The 16,022-nt window shown below is 38.8% G+C and overlaps 1 protein-coding gene across 1 annotated transcript in view; it reads right to left on the bottom strand.

Moving 5' to 3' along the window:
* TNNI3K (TNNI3 interacting kinase) overlaps positions 1-16,022 on the bottom strand; it is a 251,733-nt gene that overhangs the window by 142,863 nt on the left and 92,848 nt on the right. Inside the window, exons 10-12 of the mRNA XM_053591701.1 lie at positions 15,741-15,890; positions 1,463-1,549; positions 850-906 (exon numbers count right to left, since the gene is read on the bottom strand). Of these exons, the coding sequence (XP_053447676.1) occupies positions 850-906; positions 1,463-1,549; positions 15,741-15,890 (294 nt within the window). The remainder of the gene's footprint in view (positions 1-849; positions 907-1,462; positions 1,550-15,740; positions 15,891-16,022) is intronic.

Genomic DNA, 16,022 nt, shown 5'->3' with positions numbered 1-16,022 from the left:
TAACTGAAAACATCATTTCCTAGTAATGTTTAATTTTCAACTGTAATTGACCACTAAAAGATACTAACACCTTATTTCTTAGCCTGTCCCACTGCAATAAAGGCAGGCCAGTTCTCAGTACTTGCTCTTGGTTACCAGAGGTAAAGGTTAATACCTGACCTGGTGATGCGCCCACTTGCCTACATGACAGGGGAACCCTGGACTGTCGTCCATATCACATCATGATAAACGTTCTAATCTGGTCAAGCCCGTCAACTTATCTCAATAGGTTTAGCTAAACAACTATAATCCTTAAAGAGATGTCAATTAAATGGCAAGAAATCAGCATATGAAAAATTCTGAGGAAACATTCAAAACCAAAAAGTAATCTTAAAACATTTCAAATTCCAAACGGTTAAATATAACTTTACAATGGAATCACATTTTTCACTCTTTTTGTCCGAGGGTGTTAATTTCTATGTGTATCGTACTTTCACAAAAGTTCTCAAAGTATTACTTATTTAGGGTATTTTGAAAAATAATTAATTTCTTCAAATATTTCTTCTAAGGCAAACCTATTTCCAATTCTTCTTAAGGAAACATTAATTCATTTTAATGAAAAAAATATCTAAATAGCACTATGACAATTTGATTTTTAACACATGTGAGATTTTCACTGTTATATTTTTATTACTGAAAAATCATGGAGGGTAAAACTAATTATGGAATGAATGGTCTGTTGGCGATATTGTTTATGCCTGTAAAATACTCATCATTTGTAATATGTAAAACAAAATTGAATGTTATCATATTTGTAGCAATAGTTAGCTTAAGTAATAAAATATAACAATTGCCCCATCCTGTAAATACCTTTTGTCATGCTTTTAATCTTCCCCAAGGGAGATGGAACAGACACATAGGAGCCGTCTAGAAGTCAAATTATATAAGACAGTTGAAAATAGCAATCATTTTTTCTACATAAAAGTTCAACATTATAAAAAGAATCAGGTGACGAAACCAAGTAAAGCTATAGATTAAGGCTCAAATCTTTCTCTGGATACTGAAACTGTACTGCAAGTATTTATTTAGAAAGTACATAAAAAGATTGAAAACAAAATCCAAGTTGTAGCAGACTTCAGCAAATTTAATTTGTGTCTGGATATAAGTATTCGGTAATAGATTACTGAAATGGAAAATGACTGCTCTCAGCTTACCCCGGCCTTCCTAGTCGTGAACAAGCCTCATAAACACCCAGATCAGGAGATGTTAAACTGGGAGGAACTGAAGACTGGTGAGATAGAAAATAGCCTAGATGAAAGCTTCTTTATGTTCAGCCTTACCCAAACATAAGGTCTCTTAACATAGAGCTAATCGGCATAGGCTATGTCCTTCTCTCCAGCCCCAGAATGCTGGCAACAGAAACACAGGTTTGTCTTTACACAATATTGTACAACAATGAAAGCTGAATTAAAAAGGAGGGTACCTCCTCCAGGTTGAGAGTATTCATTACAGAGCAGTTCATCCTGTGGTCTCTTATAATGCTTCAGGAGGGTGACAATGGAATCATGTCCTTTATAAAAAGAGAAAAAGAACAAAGGGGTCTTAATTTTTGATTGAATTATTCACCCTACCCTCAAATCCAAAAAAAAAAAAAAAATGATTGTAGGTAGTTCTTACAAGTTAAGAAATTATTTAAAAGATAATGTATTGCAATAGGGATTTAGTACTTTCATTCATTTTATTGGTTCAAAATGATCTATTCTGCCTCCACTGTAGGTGAGGGACTAGGTTAGGCATCATGGTGGGTACTGGGCATGCCGTGACAACTTTATGGTCCCACCCTTAACAAGCTTACAATGCAGTAGAACAAATAAATAATTTAAGAATAATGAGACATTCTAAATGTGGAAACATTAGGTGCTCTGAGAGTATACAAGCAGAGTACCACTGAATGGGAGAAAGGCACAGGCGGTACCCAGAAAGTGAGATGTACCGGCTGTGATCACTCATTTGCATTTCGTTCACAACTGCAGGCTAATGTGGTACTAAAATAATTTACACAGGTGTTTTTGAGATAGCTGGCATCCCACCAGTAGTTGTTCTTCCCTTTCACTGAGCAATTTTGTGACTGGGAATGGCTGCCCACCCAGGAATGACAGTTCTGTATCCATCTTGCAGACGGTTGTAGCCTCGTGACATATCCTAGCCAAGGGAAGATGAGCGCCTCCCCTCCAAGACATATGGTGAGCCTTCTCTATGCTCTCCTGGTGGCTAAATGCAGAAGGTTCCAAGGCCCTAAAAGTTGTGAGAAAGCCACTCACCAGCCAGAAATGCCCAACCTGGGCTGTTACATAAGAAACATTCCTCTATTACATAACATTGCCAATGTCCTGGGTGTATTGATTGCCATAGGGGCTTATTGTGAAGGTTAAAAAAATGCTAAATATTCCTCAGAGGAAAGCTATGATTTTCAATAGAATTAAACTTTGATACTGTTTCAATGCTTTCACTATAATAAATAATCTACTGAAGCTAATTTATAAAAGAGGAAAACAGTTAGCCTTAACGACCTTGACAGGAGACCTGTGAAATACAACAGGACTCATTGTAAACACGGCAAACTTCAGGCACTGGAACAACATATGTGCTTCTCCAGCAAAAGGATCCATCATGAACACGGGGTCAGCATACACCAGCTAACATACAGAATATGTTCTGAAAGTAATATTTGCTTATTAAATCCTCTTTTCAAAAAAGGATTTTAATGAATAGCGCCAGTAAGATCATAAGATGGAAAAACTATGGTATTTACTAGCACTAAAAGTTTTCCCAATGGTAACAGAGGTGAGATTCTTCAAGGCACAGATTAAAAAAAAAAAGCATGGTGATTACAATTGCTAAAACTGATAGCAAAATGTAAATGTACATAGTTAAGAACTGATGTCTATTTTCTTATCATCTACAGTTTTCTGTTCATGAAAGTGGGTCTCTTATCATCTCAAATCATAGGCATAGTTATGAGGAAATCTTGGGGTGCCAGTCCCATTAGCATTCTTTCTTCAGCTCTCGTGAACTCACAGACAGGGAAACCTCAACAGACTATAAAGATATTAGCTAATAGGCACATTTTTAAGGGATGAGACTAATATATAAAGGGCCCAGACTATGCAGAAGTCCCAAGATGGGTGTGAACATGACACGCTCAGGGAAGGAGAGAGCACTTGGGCCCAGCAAGTTGGGCATTTCTGGCTGGTGAGTGGCTTTCTCACATTTCTGCAGCAGATGTGTGAGTGTCCAGCATGTGCAATAGTGCTTCTCAAATGTTTTAGAATGTATAAAAGTCACTGGGAGTGCAAGCAAAGACTCATATTCCTGAGCTTTTACCCCAGAGCCTCTGACTGAGAAAGTCTGCAGCAGGCCTGGCCACTGCTCACCTAACAAAGTCCCAGACAACACTAAAGCCGCCTACACCCTGAGTCCTACCGAAGTAGAGTTTCATAGCTTAGCATTACAAGTTCAGATTTTCATCTAGGTAAGACAGAACCAATGGAAGATTTTAATCTGATGTTTTACTTTATAAAAAGATCCTCCACTACACATTAGAAACGATGATACATCCTTGTAAGAATGTTGTAAAGATTAGCAGAGATGAAGTATGGAATGCGTCTTACAGTTCTAACACATAAATGTGCCTTTTAAATCTTGCCACTGCTCACCATTTACTGTCCTGCCCAAAGAATTGTACATAAACTTGGAAATTGCCTTTTTGGAACTTCAGACACATCTCCTAAATACCAATGTATTCATTTTCTACTGCTGCTGTTGTTAATGACCACAAATAAAATGATGTAAAAAATACAAATTTATTGTCATGTAGTTCTGGAGGTCAAAAATTAACCTAGTTTTCTCTGGGCTAAAATCAAGGGGTCAGCCGGAAGGCGTTCCTTTCTAGAGGGCCTTGGGAAGAATCCATTTCCTTGCCTTTTCCAACTTTTTGAGGCCAGCCACATTCCTTGGCTTGAGGCTGCCTTCCTCCGACTTCAAAGCCAGCAATGCCTTTCTGAGCCCTCACATGGTATTCATGCTGACCTCCACCTCTGCCTCTCATGTCCATATTTAAGGACCTCTGTTATTACAAGTGGCTCATGGAAATAATACAGGGCAATCTCCAGTCTTAAAGCCAGCTAATTAGCAACCTTTATTCTTCTTTGCCAGGTAAGGCAGCATAGTCAGGAGTCTCTGTGAACAGGACCTGACATCTCTGGGGGACGTTCCTCTGCTTCCCACACCCGGCGGGGTGAAGACTTCAGCCCGCCCTGCCTGCATGACGGTCCTGGCTTCTGTTGTCCTTCTTCCCCGCTCCCTCTGTTGGCTATTTTAACCTCAGGATACAAGTATTGCTACCAACAAAAAATTCCCTTGGAATTAAAATACCCTCCGTCTGTCTTTGGCTGGATTCGTAGGTTCTAAGGTTTTGTCTTCTGCCCTCTGTGCTGTCTGACTCTGCTTTAATAGGACTTACAGGACTTTTGGAATCTTTTTTTTTTTTTTTTTAACTTAATTTGGTCTTAAGTGTTTGGGGCCAGGAAAAAATAAAAAACAACAACTTAAAAATAATTCTGATTTTCATAGGCGAGATTCCACTGAGAAAAGAAAGAAGCCCACGTTCCTCACCCTTACCCAGGCCCGGCAAAGCCTGACTCCCAGGGGCCAGGCGCTGATGGACAGGAGGGCCTCCTGCTTTCCGGGGAAGCAGAAAGCTGCATCCTGACTCCGGACGCCAATGTGAGTCAGTGATCACACCCTGATGTTACCTATCATTGCAACAGCTCTCTGGGCTCTACTCGCTTTGAGCAGTTTTCATTCCCTGCCAGCACAGTGGCACAATTTGCTGGCATTTTCTTTGGAATGCTTTTCATCAACAGCCTAATGAGTGCCTGGGTTCTGGCTGATGATAAGCATGAGGCTGCCAGGGAAATGCCAAGAGGCCTCCTCAGCTCTGGAAGGCATCGCCGCCTGATTTCCCACCTCCTGCTAAATGTGAGCTAAGGCACCCACGTATGGGAAATTCTCCACTGCTAGAAATGCTCTGACAAGCCACAGAAGTATATGCAAAGAAACCTGAAAACCCACCAAAGCCGGCTTCCAGACTCTTGGCCGCAAGGAGCTAAGCAGAGAAATACCTTAATGGAGCTCACTAAATGGACGTGTGAAGCCAAATTCCTGACAATGGATATACCAGGCAAGCAAGACGCGCCGATGGAACACGCCCAGAGATAATCAAACTTCCACTAATTAAATAAAATGTTTCCTATATCTAATGGTTTACTATCTACATCCACGTACTTTACCAGAACAGGGGGTTGCTTTGTGATTAGCCTAATGCAGTTATAATAAAGATTTGGACTTTCAGAGTATTTTTCCACGCAGCACCTGACCGTCTGGGTAAACGTGATGCTCCTGGCAGGCTTGAACCTCTTTCATTTCCTGCTCCCCACTCGTCCAGTCCTGAGTATATCCTCCAAGTTCCACACTTTGCCTTGAATTTGTCTACTCGTTCTCCTTTAATCCTTCCATTTGATGTGATTTTCTTTTCCCTTTCAAAACGCTTTGCTTTTAACCTTCTGAATAGTTATTCATTTTAAAACCCAGGTTTTGTTTAAGATGACAAATCAACCCAAAGGCTGTACAAAAACAACATTTGCAGCACAGTCATGTACAGAACAGAGGCTTCACGATTATTTGAGAAGGAGAAGAACAATTTTTATATTTCCTGCTGAGGTTGTTCCTCTGCCCTCCTCTGCCCAAGTTCAACTCAGAAACAATGGATGCTGATATTAATTCCTGGCTGTAAGAATTATTTTATTTTATTAATTAATTAATTTATTTTTGCAGTTTTTGGCCAGGGCTGGGTTGGAACCCGCCACCTCTGGCTTATGGGGCCAGCACCCTTCTACTTTGAGCCACAGGCGCTGGCCAGAGAATTATTTTGGAAACTAGATATGGAGATTAATGTCAAATTACATCAGTACTAAGATCCCCCTGACTTTGTGACTCTGAGGCACTTTAGGTTCAAGGATAAGTGGACATCTGATCTCGACTACAGCAGACAAGGAATTTTTACTGATCTCCAGTGTCCCATGTGCCCAGGTCACCATAAGAGCAGTCTGGGCCTTGCTTTACCCCTGATTGAAAGAGTAAAACCTTCAAAGTAATGAGATGTGTATGAGACTTTGCCCAGTATTTGATATCTCCCCTTCCCTTCATGTTAACAACTCCCTTTGCAGAAGTACTGAAGAGTGGGTTCCGGGGATGCTTTCCAGGGTTCAGCTTCCTCCTGACAGCCCTCGTCCTAAACACTGTCCAGTTAGATCAGAGGCAACAAAAAGTTCTGTCTTGCTTTATCTGCTCAGGTCTGAAGTCTGAAAGATGTCTTCAGTTTATTTCGCAAGGCAGGAACTCATATTCCCTTTTACCCATGATTCTTGTCAGAATGCCACTAGTTCTACACCTTGAAATAAAAATCCACAAACATGAACGCTTTCACCAAGAGAGTATCATATACGGGGCCTACCTCCAATAACATCTTCCCAGGGAGGCCTGCCATGATTGCTCTATTTTACAGTTTTTGGCCAGGCCCGGGTTTCAACCTGCCATCTCTGGTATATGGGGCTGGCACCCTACTCCTTGAGCCACAGCCACCATCCTGCTGAATTTTATTATATATGTGAGTCACTACGAAAGTTTTGAGACAGACTGTGTTATGGTCCATTATTTCACTTTCACAAAACAACAGTCAACAGTGTTCTGTCTGAGATTCATCAGGGCAAGTTTCAACCTGCTCACTGCTTGGTGCTACCGGGAGGCCTTCATTTGTTTCCATCCATGCTGATTTTACATTCCTTAATTTTTGTGCATCTCAAAACTTTCATAACAGTGTCTAAAATATCTTTGAAACTTTTCTTCACCATTTTATTTCCTTTTATTTATTTTATTTTATTTATTTATTTTATTTTCTTTTATTTATTTCTTTTATTTATTTTATTCATAGAACTTACTGCTATTCAGTATTTTCTGTTTGTTTTTTCTCGTGGCCTATCTCTTCCAGCTAGAAATGTAAACTTCCTACGAGCAGGGAGATAATCTCTGTCTTACTCACTGTTTTACCTCAATGTCTAATACAACATTTATCACACAGAGGGCTGGCAATACATTTTTGCTGAATAAATGAATGGTATTAGGCATGAAAGATACACTGCTGAAATAGTTATGTTCTTTGCTATTGCAATGAATGCTGTGCAGTGGAAAAAATAATTATATTCAAATATTATCTAGCCAAGTTCTAGGAAGGAAAGATAGAGGATGTGAACACACATAATGCTGATATCTTAGAGCAGTCTGGGGAAGTCAGGAAGGAGTGCCTTGGGACCTGTCTTTTAAGATGAGCTTGAAAGATAAGGAGGAGTTAATTAAGCAAAAAGGGAGGGGAAAAATAAGCCAGCCAGAGGGAAAATCTTTGCACTATCAATGCACCGAAAGGTGAACATTAGAGCATTCTTTACAATCTTCTGTTCACTTATTAAGACCGTGCAGTTAGTCAGAAACCCATGATATTTACAGAAATAGCCACAGGGACAACAGAACAGTGGTAATTAGCAGTCTTGAGAACTCACCAGATATCATTTAGTGGACCATGGAATCAAATGCTCAGTCTAAAATATCTCCCTTCTCTTTCTCTATTTTATTTCAATAAGTATATATTAAGGATTTCTTAAGACTTATCCATTGAATTCAAATTTTCATAAAACAATGATTAATGTTCACATGCTTGCTCTCAAGAAGCTTACAGTTTGGGGTGGTGCCTATGGCTCAAAGGAGGAGGGTGCCAGCCCCATATGCTAGAGGTAGCCGGTTCAAACCCAGCCCTGGCCAAAAACTGCAAAAAAAAAAAAAAAAGACGTTAACAGTTTGGTAAGGTAGAGAGTGTTAGCATGAAGTGGTAAAAACACAGAGATCAGGATGTGCATGTGATACGACAAACATAAAGAAGGGAAGCATGTGTGAAGCTCCAAGATTAGGGGAGGCTTTCTGGAAGAGAGTCTGGAAGATAAAATGAGACCCTGACATTTAAAGGGTGAATCGAGGGGAAGGGGACAGAAAGGACGGAGAGGCAGAGAGAATGGCGTGAGAGAAAGTCTTGAGAACATGGAACAATACGTCTGTGTAGGGATGAACGGCAGCATCACGTTACTATCCTGTGAACAGACACGGCCCTCAGGGCTCTCGTGGCCTGGACAAGTTGATACAGATGAAGAGTTCAGAGCTAGCACGCCAGAGCGTGAACACAGTGGATGGTGACGGCTAGTGAACATGACCACGGCTGAGGCCGTAGCATCGCCCATGTGACAGGAGTGGCTGGATATGATGAGGCACGAGAGGCAGGAAGTACATGAGGCAGAGAAGTCTCTGTACCCTGTAACAAGTGGACGTTTTCTTTTTTTTTTTTTTTTATCCATTGCAAATTTATTATCCATTAGGAAGCTTAACCTAAAAACCAACAGCATAGTAAAAAGATATGTTATCTCTGTTCATAGCAGGACAGGTTTCAAAATATATTTTCTTTTAAATGTATTCAGTCAGTACACAATCCTTTATAAAAGTTGTATATATTTTTTCTGTCAACACCTTCATTACATTTATAAATACAAGATTCACACAGCACCCCATCAAAAAAAAATTAAAACCCCTTACAAATATCTACATATATGTCATACCTATAAAACTTTCAAAGGAGTGCTCTGTTAAAGGTAGGCCTTAGTTAATGGTCCATTTACTGATGCAGCAAAATACATATAAATCTGTAAAGTTTTCTTTGTCCATAAAACACCTCAGAAAATTAGCAAGACACTTTTTGTGAAACTGAGCTTCACTAAGCCATAATATTTTAGAAAGAATTTCATGTGCATATTCCCATGAGATTCTAAAGTCAAATAAACAGTTTGACATAAAAATTAAAAACAAATTCATACTACAGAGCAGTTAAGGCAGGAGTGTGATGGATGAGAAGCAGGACCTAGGAGACGCGGGAAAGAGCAAACAGTGTGAGTCAGAACTTGGATATATAAACTCCACTGGCATTTAGGTACTAACTCTCACCCTTATCTAGGAATTTTCAAATTGTTAAAAAACTTTCTTTTCAAATTATTAAAAAACACCCTCCAATTTCTATGTTGCTATCAGAATGCTTAATGTGTTTTCTTCTGTAAAATCATCTTAGAACTGATGAGGACACTAGGTCCAGGAATCTGAGGTGTGATTTCTATATTTTTAAATTCATAAGAAAAGTGTCCTTTATGTAGTAAAGGTGATCATTGATCAGCATTATTAATGTCCCGAGAGATGTATGTATGTTGAATTGGAAGTAGAGACAAGGAGAGTAGAACTAGGTTTTCCTTCCTTTAGGTGACAGTTGTGTTGGAGGAGGGTTCTCAGCTATGGGAGAATACGGCCTTATTTTCACCTGAAGTCTACTGTCTCTCAGTCTACAGCTGGGAAACAGATTAAAAAAAAACAAAAGTGAAGACCAAAAAAAAAAAAAAGACCATTTATGAGGCTATTAAGATAGATCAGGAGAAAAATGGCAAGAATCTGAAGTTAAATAATAATAAAAATAAAATAGAAAAGATGGATTTAAATGCACTTATTAACTTATTATTATTTTACTTATTTTTAAAAGAGAGTAACTAAACATGTACGTATTAAGTAAAGTAAAGGAGACTTTCAATTGCATGAATATGGGTTGGGGGAAATTGAGGCAGAAAATGTAGTCAAGTGTCAGTCAAGATTTATGACTTAGGTGACAAAGTTAATAGTCCTATCATTAAACGATAGACTCAAACAGCGATACCCAGTAGGAGGAATAGACTGATGAAGAAAAACAATTTTGGACTTGTTCAGATTTCACATCCCTTAGATACCCAAGTAAAGAAATCTAGCCATCAGTAGGTATAGCGGTTTGAAAACATGATTAAAAATTATTTTTAACATTCCTTCTCAACTGTAAGGGAAAACCCTACTGTAGGAAAGAGGCTTGCACATTTGCATTATAGTTTTAAAATATTATATATATTGGCAGGCAACTAGGCATATTGGAACAGTGACTATGAATTGCTTTCGTAATATTCTAATTAGTGATTCTCAAAACCTCCTTGATTTTGCTTCAGTCAGGAGATTTTAAAATTAATGGTACTTGAGCCATAAATAAGAAATGTCAATATAACAAAATAACACATACTTTCATATATGCCAGGGTTGTCCAGTAGAGTTTGGCAGGAATGTAACCTTTCATTAGGGTTTATGGAGAAGGCCCACCATCCTAATATGTCATGATTTCTTTTTTTTTTTTTTTTCGTGGTTTTTGGCCAGGGCTGGGTTTGAACCCGCCACCTCCGGCATATGGGACCGGCGCCCTACTCCTTGAGCCACAGGCGCCGCCCATGTCATGATTTCTTACTATTCAGTAAAGAATGCTGAGAATTAGGAAAGACTGTGGGATTCAGGAGGTATGTGGATTTTACTGACTCTCTTCTCTGCACTCAGCAACAATACCCACCACCGTTTTTGTTGAGAATCTGTTATGTGCCAAGCATGGGTATCTTATCCTTAACCCTCATCAGAATTCTGTAAAGAGGTTATTAATTTATTTATTTTAAATTAAGGGATAACATCTTCGAGAGGTTAAACAATTTGCCCAAGTTCATTAAGTAATGAGGTTGGAATTTCAGCACAGATCTGATTTTACGGTGCGTTTGTAAAAGCTTCCACTCTGCAGTAAGATAGGCCTCCCTGTGCTACCAGCTCTCTAAATAGCTGTGTAGGTCAGGCAAATATGACTTAAGAGTTCTAAGTCTCAAACTCCTTATTTGTAATACAAAGACAATACCAACTAAAGGGTTATTTAATAATTAAACTATATTACACATGTATATACATATGGGATAGGAGAATGTAAGCTCTCTTCTATTCATTTTAAGTATGTGGATTCTTGGATACTTATCATATTTCAAAAATATTTTTGTGAATAATCTCCATAAACAATAAAATGTTCTTCCCATTCTAATGATAGTTGGAGTTATTTTACTTATTTTTAAAAGAGAGTAACTAAACATGTACGAATGTGACCAATATACAGAGAAAAAAATCACATATGGATTTTGAAATGTCATTTGAATCTTTTGTTTAAGCCTTCTTCCTCAGTCCCACCCACAGTACCCTATTGCATACTAAACAGGTTTAGGTGACTGAGTAAATAAACTCAAAATAGGTAAGAATTCAATATCAAAGAACCCTGAGAACTTCTAATCCATCGGTGAAAATGTATCGAATAATTTAACGAATCTATCTCTTCTTACTTCTGCTTCTCAGCCATCCTCATCTCTCAGTTACTTTTTATTGGCTAAAAACTATAGAAACTCACAAATGTAAGACTTCATTACTTTTAGAAAATACGCTATAGTACATTTACTATAAATAATTCACACCGTACTACACTTGTCAGAAGGAATGAACAAAGTATATATCTTGGTCCAGGGGCCTTGATTTTTATTGTTTTTGCTTACTTACTCACTAATTCTCTAACTCCAGTTCCCTGTCACTGTGAATTAGGATGTTTCTGCTGTATACAAATATTGTATTCTCGGTAATTAGATGTTGGGATAGGAGCCTCTGTAAATTACTTTAACTGGCATCGGTACAGAAGCAAACAAAGAGTTTTTAGTTCTGTTTCTAGTTTGGGTTATTTTCTGACCCTAAACAGCATGACATAAAGGGGTGCTTTCCTTTGTCAAAGGCGGCCTTTTCAAATCTAACTGCCAGACACACTATTGAGCTATGTGTTCAATCCTAATTGGCTGAGATCTTTTCAATCCGGCAGTTTCATCTTTAATGCAATGGATGTAAGATTACGTGCAGGTCTTTTCAATGGTTTTCTGTACTGGTGATTAGGGCTGAGGATTTGAGCATAAGCAGGCTGCTGGCTATTTCTCTGGCCAATTTAAATTGATTCATACAAGTCCTTTATACCACAGGGAAAGGGCTGAACAAATCCAAGTGAGAGAAACAGCTATTTCTACCTTTCAGAAGGAGTAGTACAAAAGAAGGGTGGGGGGAGACTTGGGGAGGAGAAGTAGTCTAAATACTGTAAAATTGGAGCTCTAAGTAGTCTGTCAGAGAAATATTGAAATTTAACCTGTATAGAATCACACGCACCAGGAAAACTATTTCCAAGATTGATTTTTATACCTTTAGGTTAAAAGGGCTATGCAAATAGCAAGCATTCTTCATATCTGATCCCCCTGGGAACCTGGTGAGTACTCTTTCTGAAAGTATTCCATGAAAGAGTAGATAACTCTTACAGAACTCCAAAGCGCCCCTCTATGTGCTGTAACAAAATAGCAGAAAGGTCAGGTAAAATTTAGTTTGAGTCAGGTGATAAAATTGGCTTAGAACCATTGAGAAACAAGTGGCATGGAAAAACACTGCACGGTTTTGTATTAAGAGGCTGGAGTAGGCCGAGCTCCTCAAATTGAGCAAATGTACTCCCTTTCAAATAGGCAGGGCCTGGTTGGGAAATTCATGATAGGATAAAGTACATGATAAATCACGATGGGGCCATTCTTGTGTTATCTCTTCGATAAAAAGAGAACTCAAAGGGCGGTTTTAGTGCTTCCTCAACTTCTTGAAATTGCTCAGGAAAACCCTTGGTATGGCATATTGTACTATCACCCTTAGTATTCACGTGGCAACTGTTTCAGGGAGAAAGGGAAGCACTTCTCTATCACAAGGCCACTTTGATATTCTCTGAACACATGAAAACAACACAACGTTTCTCTAGTGAGAGAAAATAGCAACAATTTCATTCTGTTGTTTGACTTGCTTTGCCCCAGAACATATGCAAAACATCCATCTGTCTCCTGAGCACTAAGATTCAATTTGTTAAAATTCATAGTAATAATGGAAGGCAGCGCTGATGCCTGGCACGCTAGTTTGAACAAATAAGGGTGACAAATATGGCATATGTTGCAGAGGCCAGTGGGCAATTCCTGTAAACAGAAAGATCTTTGTTGTCATTTGGTAGAGAATCTTAGGAGCTTACATGTTGAATAACTGTTTCATAAAAGTGTGGGATGCCACAAAAAAATAAAGGGAAAGCCAGTTTTCAACTATCGCTCTCAATCAACTGAAACAAACAAAGCCAACCCCCATGAAGAGATAGCTGTAGCAGCAATTTCAGAGTCGCCTTCTGGAAGACTAATGCTTTGTACACAGTCACACCCTGACACTTACATTCTTAAGAGAACACTGTCTGAAAATCATTTGAATAAATGCAACGTATTGAATAGACAGAATTTAGTAGGGCCTCCCAAGACTTCAGAATATTTAATATTCCCCAATATAGTCTATTTTTCTATACTCAAAAATAGACCCATCTAGAATTTTTAAAATACAAAATAGGGGACCTTTCACCAAACAGAAATATAATTATACGTTTATTTAAAAATATGTACTTGTAGGGGGTACCTGTGGCTCAGTGAGTAGGGCACTGGCCCCATATACCAAGGGTAAAAAAATAGCCAGGTGTTGTGGCGGGAGCCTATCATCCCAGCTACTTGGGAGACTGAGGCAAGAGAATTGCCTAAGCCCTAGAGTTGGAGGTGCTGTGAGCTGTGACGCCACAGCACTCTACCAAGGGCGACCAAATGAGACTCTGTCTCCAAAAAACAAACAAACAAAAACATGCACTTGTGTATGTGATTGTTCATGACACAATATTTTTCAATTTTTTTGAAACAGAATTTCACTCTGTTGCCTTGGGTAGAGTGCTGTGGTATCATAGCTCACAGCAACCTCAAACTCCTGGGCTCAAGTGATCCTTTTGCCTCAGCCTCTGGAGTAACTGGGATTACAGGCCTGTGCCACTATGCCCAGCTATTTTTTCTATTTTTAGTAGAGACAGGTTCTCACTCTTGCTCAGGCTGGTCTCGAACTCCTGGGCTTAAGTGATCTACTCCCTGCAGCCTCCCGGAGTGCTGGGATTACAAGTGTGACCTGCCATGTCTGGCCACGCAAAATATTCTTAATAGCCCCAAACTGAAAATTATAGAAATGCCCATGAAGAAGAGAATGAATGAGTAAATTGTGATATAATCACATAATATTATACAACAATAAGAGTGAGTGGTCTACGACTGCTACGGTGATTAGGATGATCTCATAAGTTGTTGGCCAAAGACAGCCAGACACAAAGAAATCAGACACACCACATCATTCCACTGATACAAAGTACAGAAAGACGAAAAACTAACCATGCTACAAGAAGGCAATGGTGCCCTCCTTGGGGAAGTGATTGGAAGAGAGTGGAAACGGGATTTCTAGGGTCCTAGTTGTGTGCGTTTTCCTCATCTGGGTGTTGATGAGTTTGTGAAAATTCATTATCATATGGACAAAGGTATCGCTTCTTGACCTTTTGGCTGAGACCAAGTGCCTTATGTGCAAAGGTGCATGTATCTGTATTAACATAATACCAAATAAAAAGTAAAAAACACAGCAGGCCCACATCTAACTCATTGTCTAATATCCTACGTCTATTCACTTGTCTATTTTAAAGCAATTCCCTATCACTTTTCCACTAGCAGTCTTCAGACGTGGGTGCTTTCCCTTCACCTTGTCTGTGTGCTTACTATGCTCATAATAGCACTCCAATTCCATCCATCCAACTCCCTCTCCCCTCACACTGATGGACTTTCATTTCCCCTTTATGTAGAAAACTGCTTAAATCTATTTGGTAGAGTAAGAAATCTTGCAGCTTAGCAACTGCCTTTTTCAGGATGATCTTTTAGGATTCAAGCACTCAAAAAGATATACATTTCTTTGTATATTTTAAACATCTTAAAAAGACAATGCAGTCGTCAAATGTTACCATTAAAACAATTGTTTTTTAGTTTGGCATATTTTAAATATTCAGTTATAACTCCACAATTTCAATGATAATATATGCTGTTCTATATTACCTAAATTGCCACTTACATGTTATTTTATTTGTGCCAGCCACTGTCCTAAGCAATTTGTATATAATATTTAATTTTATAATCTTATGAAGTAGAAGTTGCTGTTTTACTTATTGTTCAGATGAGGACAGTGGATCTCAGCAAGATTAGATAACTTCCATGAGTTCAGAGGACATGGCTGATTTAAACCCACGTGTTCTCACTCCAGAGTCTAACCTTTCACCACTCAGAGTTCAAGAACGTTTATCCTTAGGCACGCATCAATGGAACCCTCACATTATCTAGCTCATTGCCGTCGTGATTAAATCTGACAAATGTTCCTTTTTTCCTCCTTGCTTTTATTCCCTTTTTACAAAATTCAAAAGCACATCAAAATAGCCCTAAATAAAGATAATGTCTAGCTCTAAGTCCACTCTGCCGTCATTACATAGCAAAATCTTGTTTCTCTAATACTTAGAAATGTGACCGTTCCTTTCTAAAGTACAAATCCTGAGAATGTCTTTAGCTCATCTGCACCCCAAGAGTTGCCTTCTCTAATGATGGTCTACTGGGCACTCTGACCAAGGCCCCAGAGACTCAGATAAAAATCTATAGAAGAAAAGAGGATGGACAAGTCACCACAGCAAAGAAATTATTAATGAATTGCCATCATCTATGCACAGCATCACTATAGAGATGCAATGATTAAAATTATACCCTTTTCATATGCCCACATCAGACATGTCTGCTCGTCTTTGTCACCACTAGATCTGCTGGGATCACAAGCTACTAGATTCATATCAGCTCCATTATCCAGTAGGAACTGAACCAGGCGAATGTGACCATGGTAGCAAGCAGAGTGTAACCCTATAATGGAAAAGAACGGAAAGAATCAAAGGAGAATAGAGAAAAACTGTACTTCTATTTTCAAAATAAAGTTATCACCACATAACAGCATTGTTTCCAAGATAGGATGCAATGAATGATTTCTTTGGTGAA

Source organism: Nycticebus coucang, chromosome 5 (genome assembly GCF_027406575.1).
Source record: "Nycticebus coucang isolate mNycCou1 chromosome 5, mNycCou1.pri, whole genome shotgun sequence".
Lineage (NCBI taxonomy): Eukaryota > Metazoa > Chordata > Mammalia > Primates > Lorisidae > Nycticebus > Nycticebus coucang.
The sequence above is the reverse complement of the archived record's forward strand: the minus strand, read 5'-3'. Positions and strand labels throughout refer to the sequence as shown.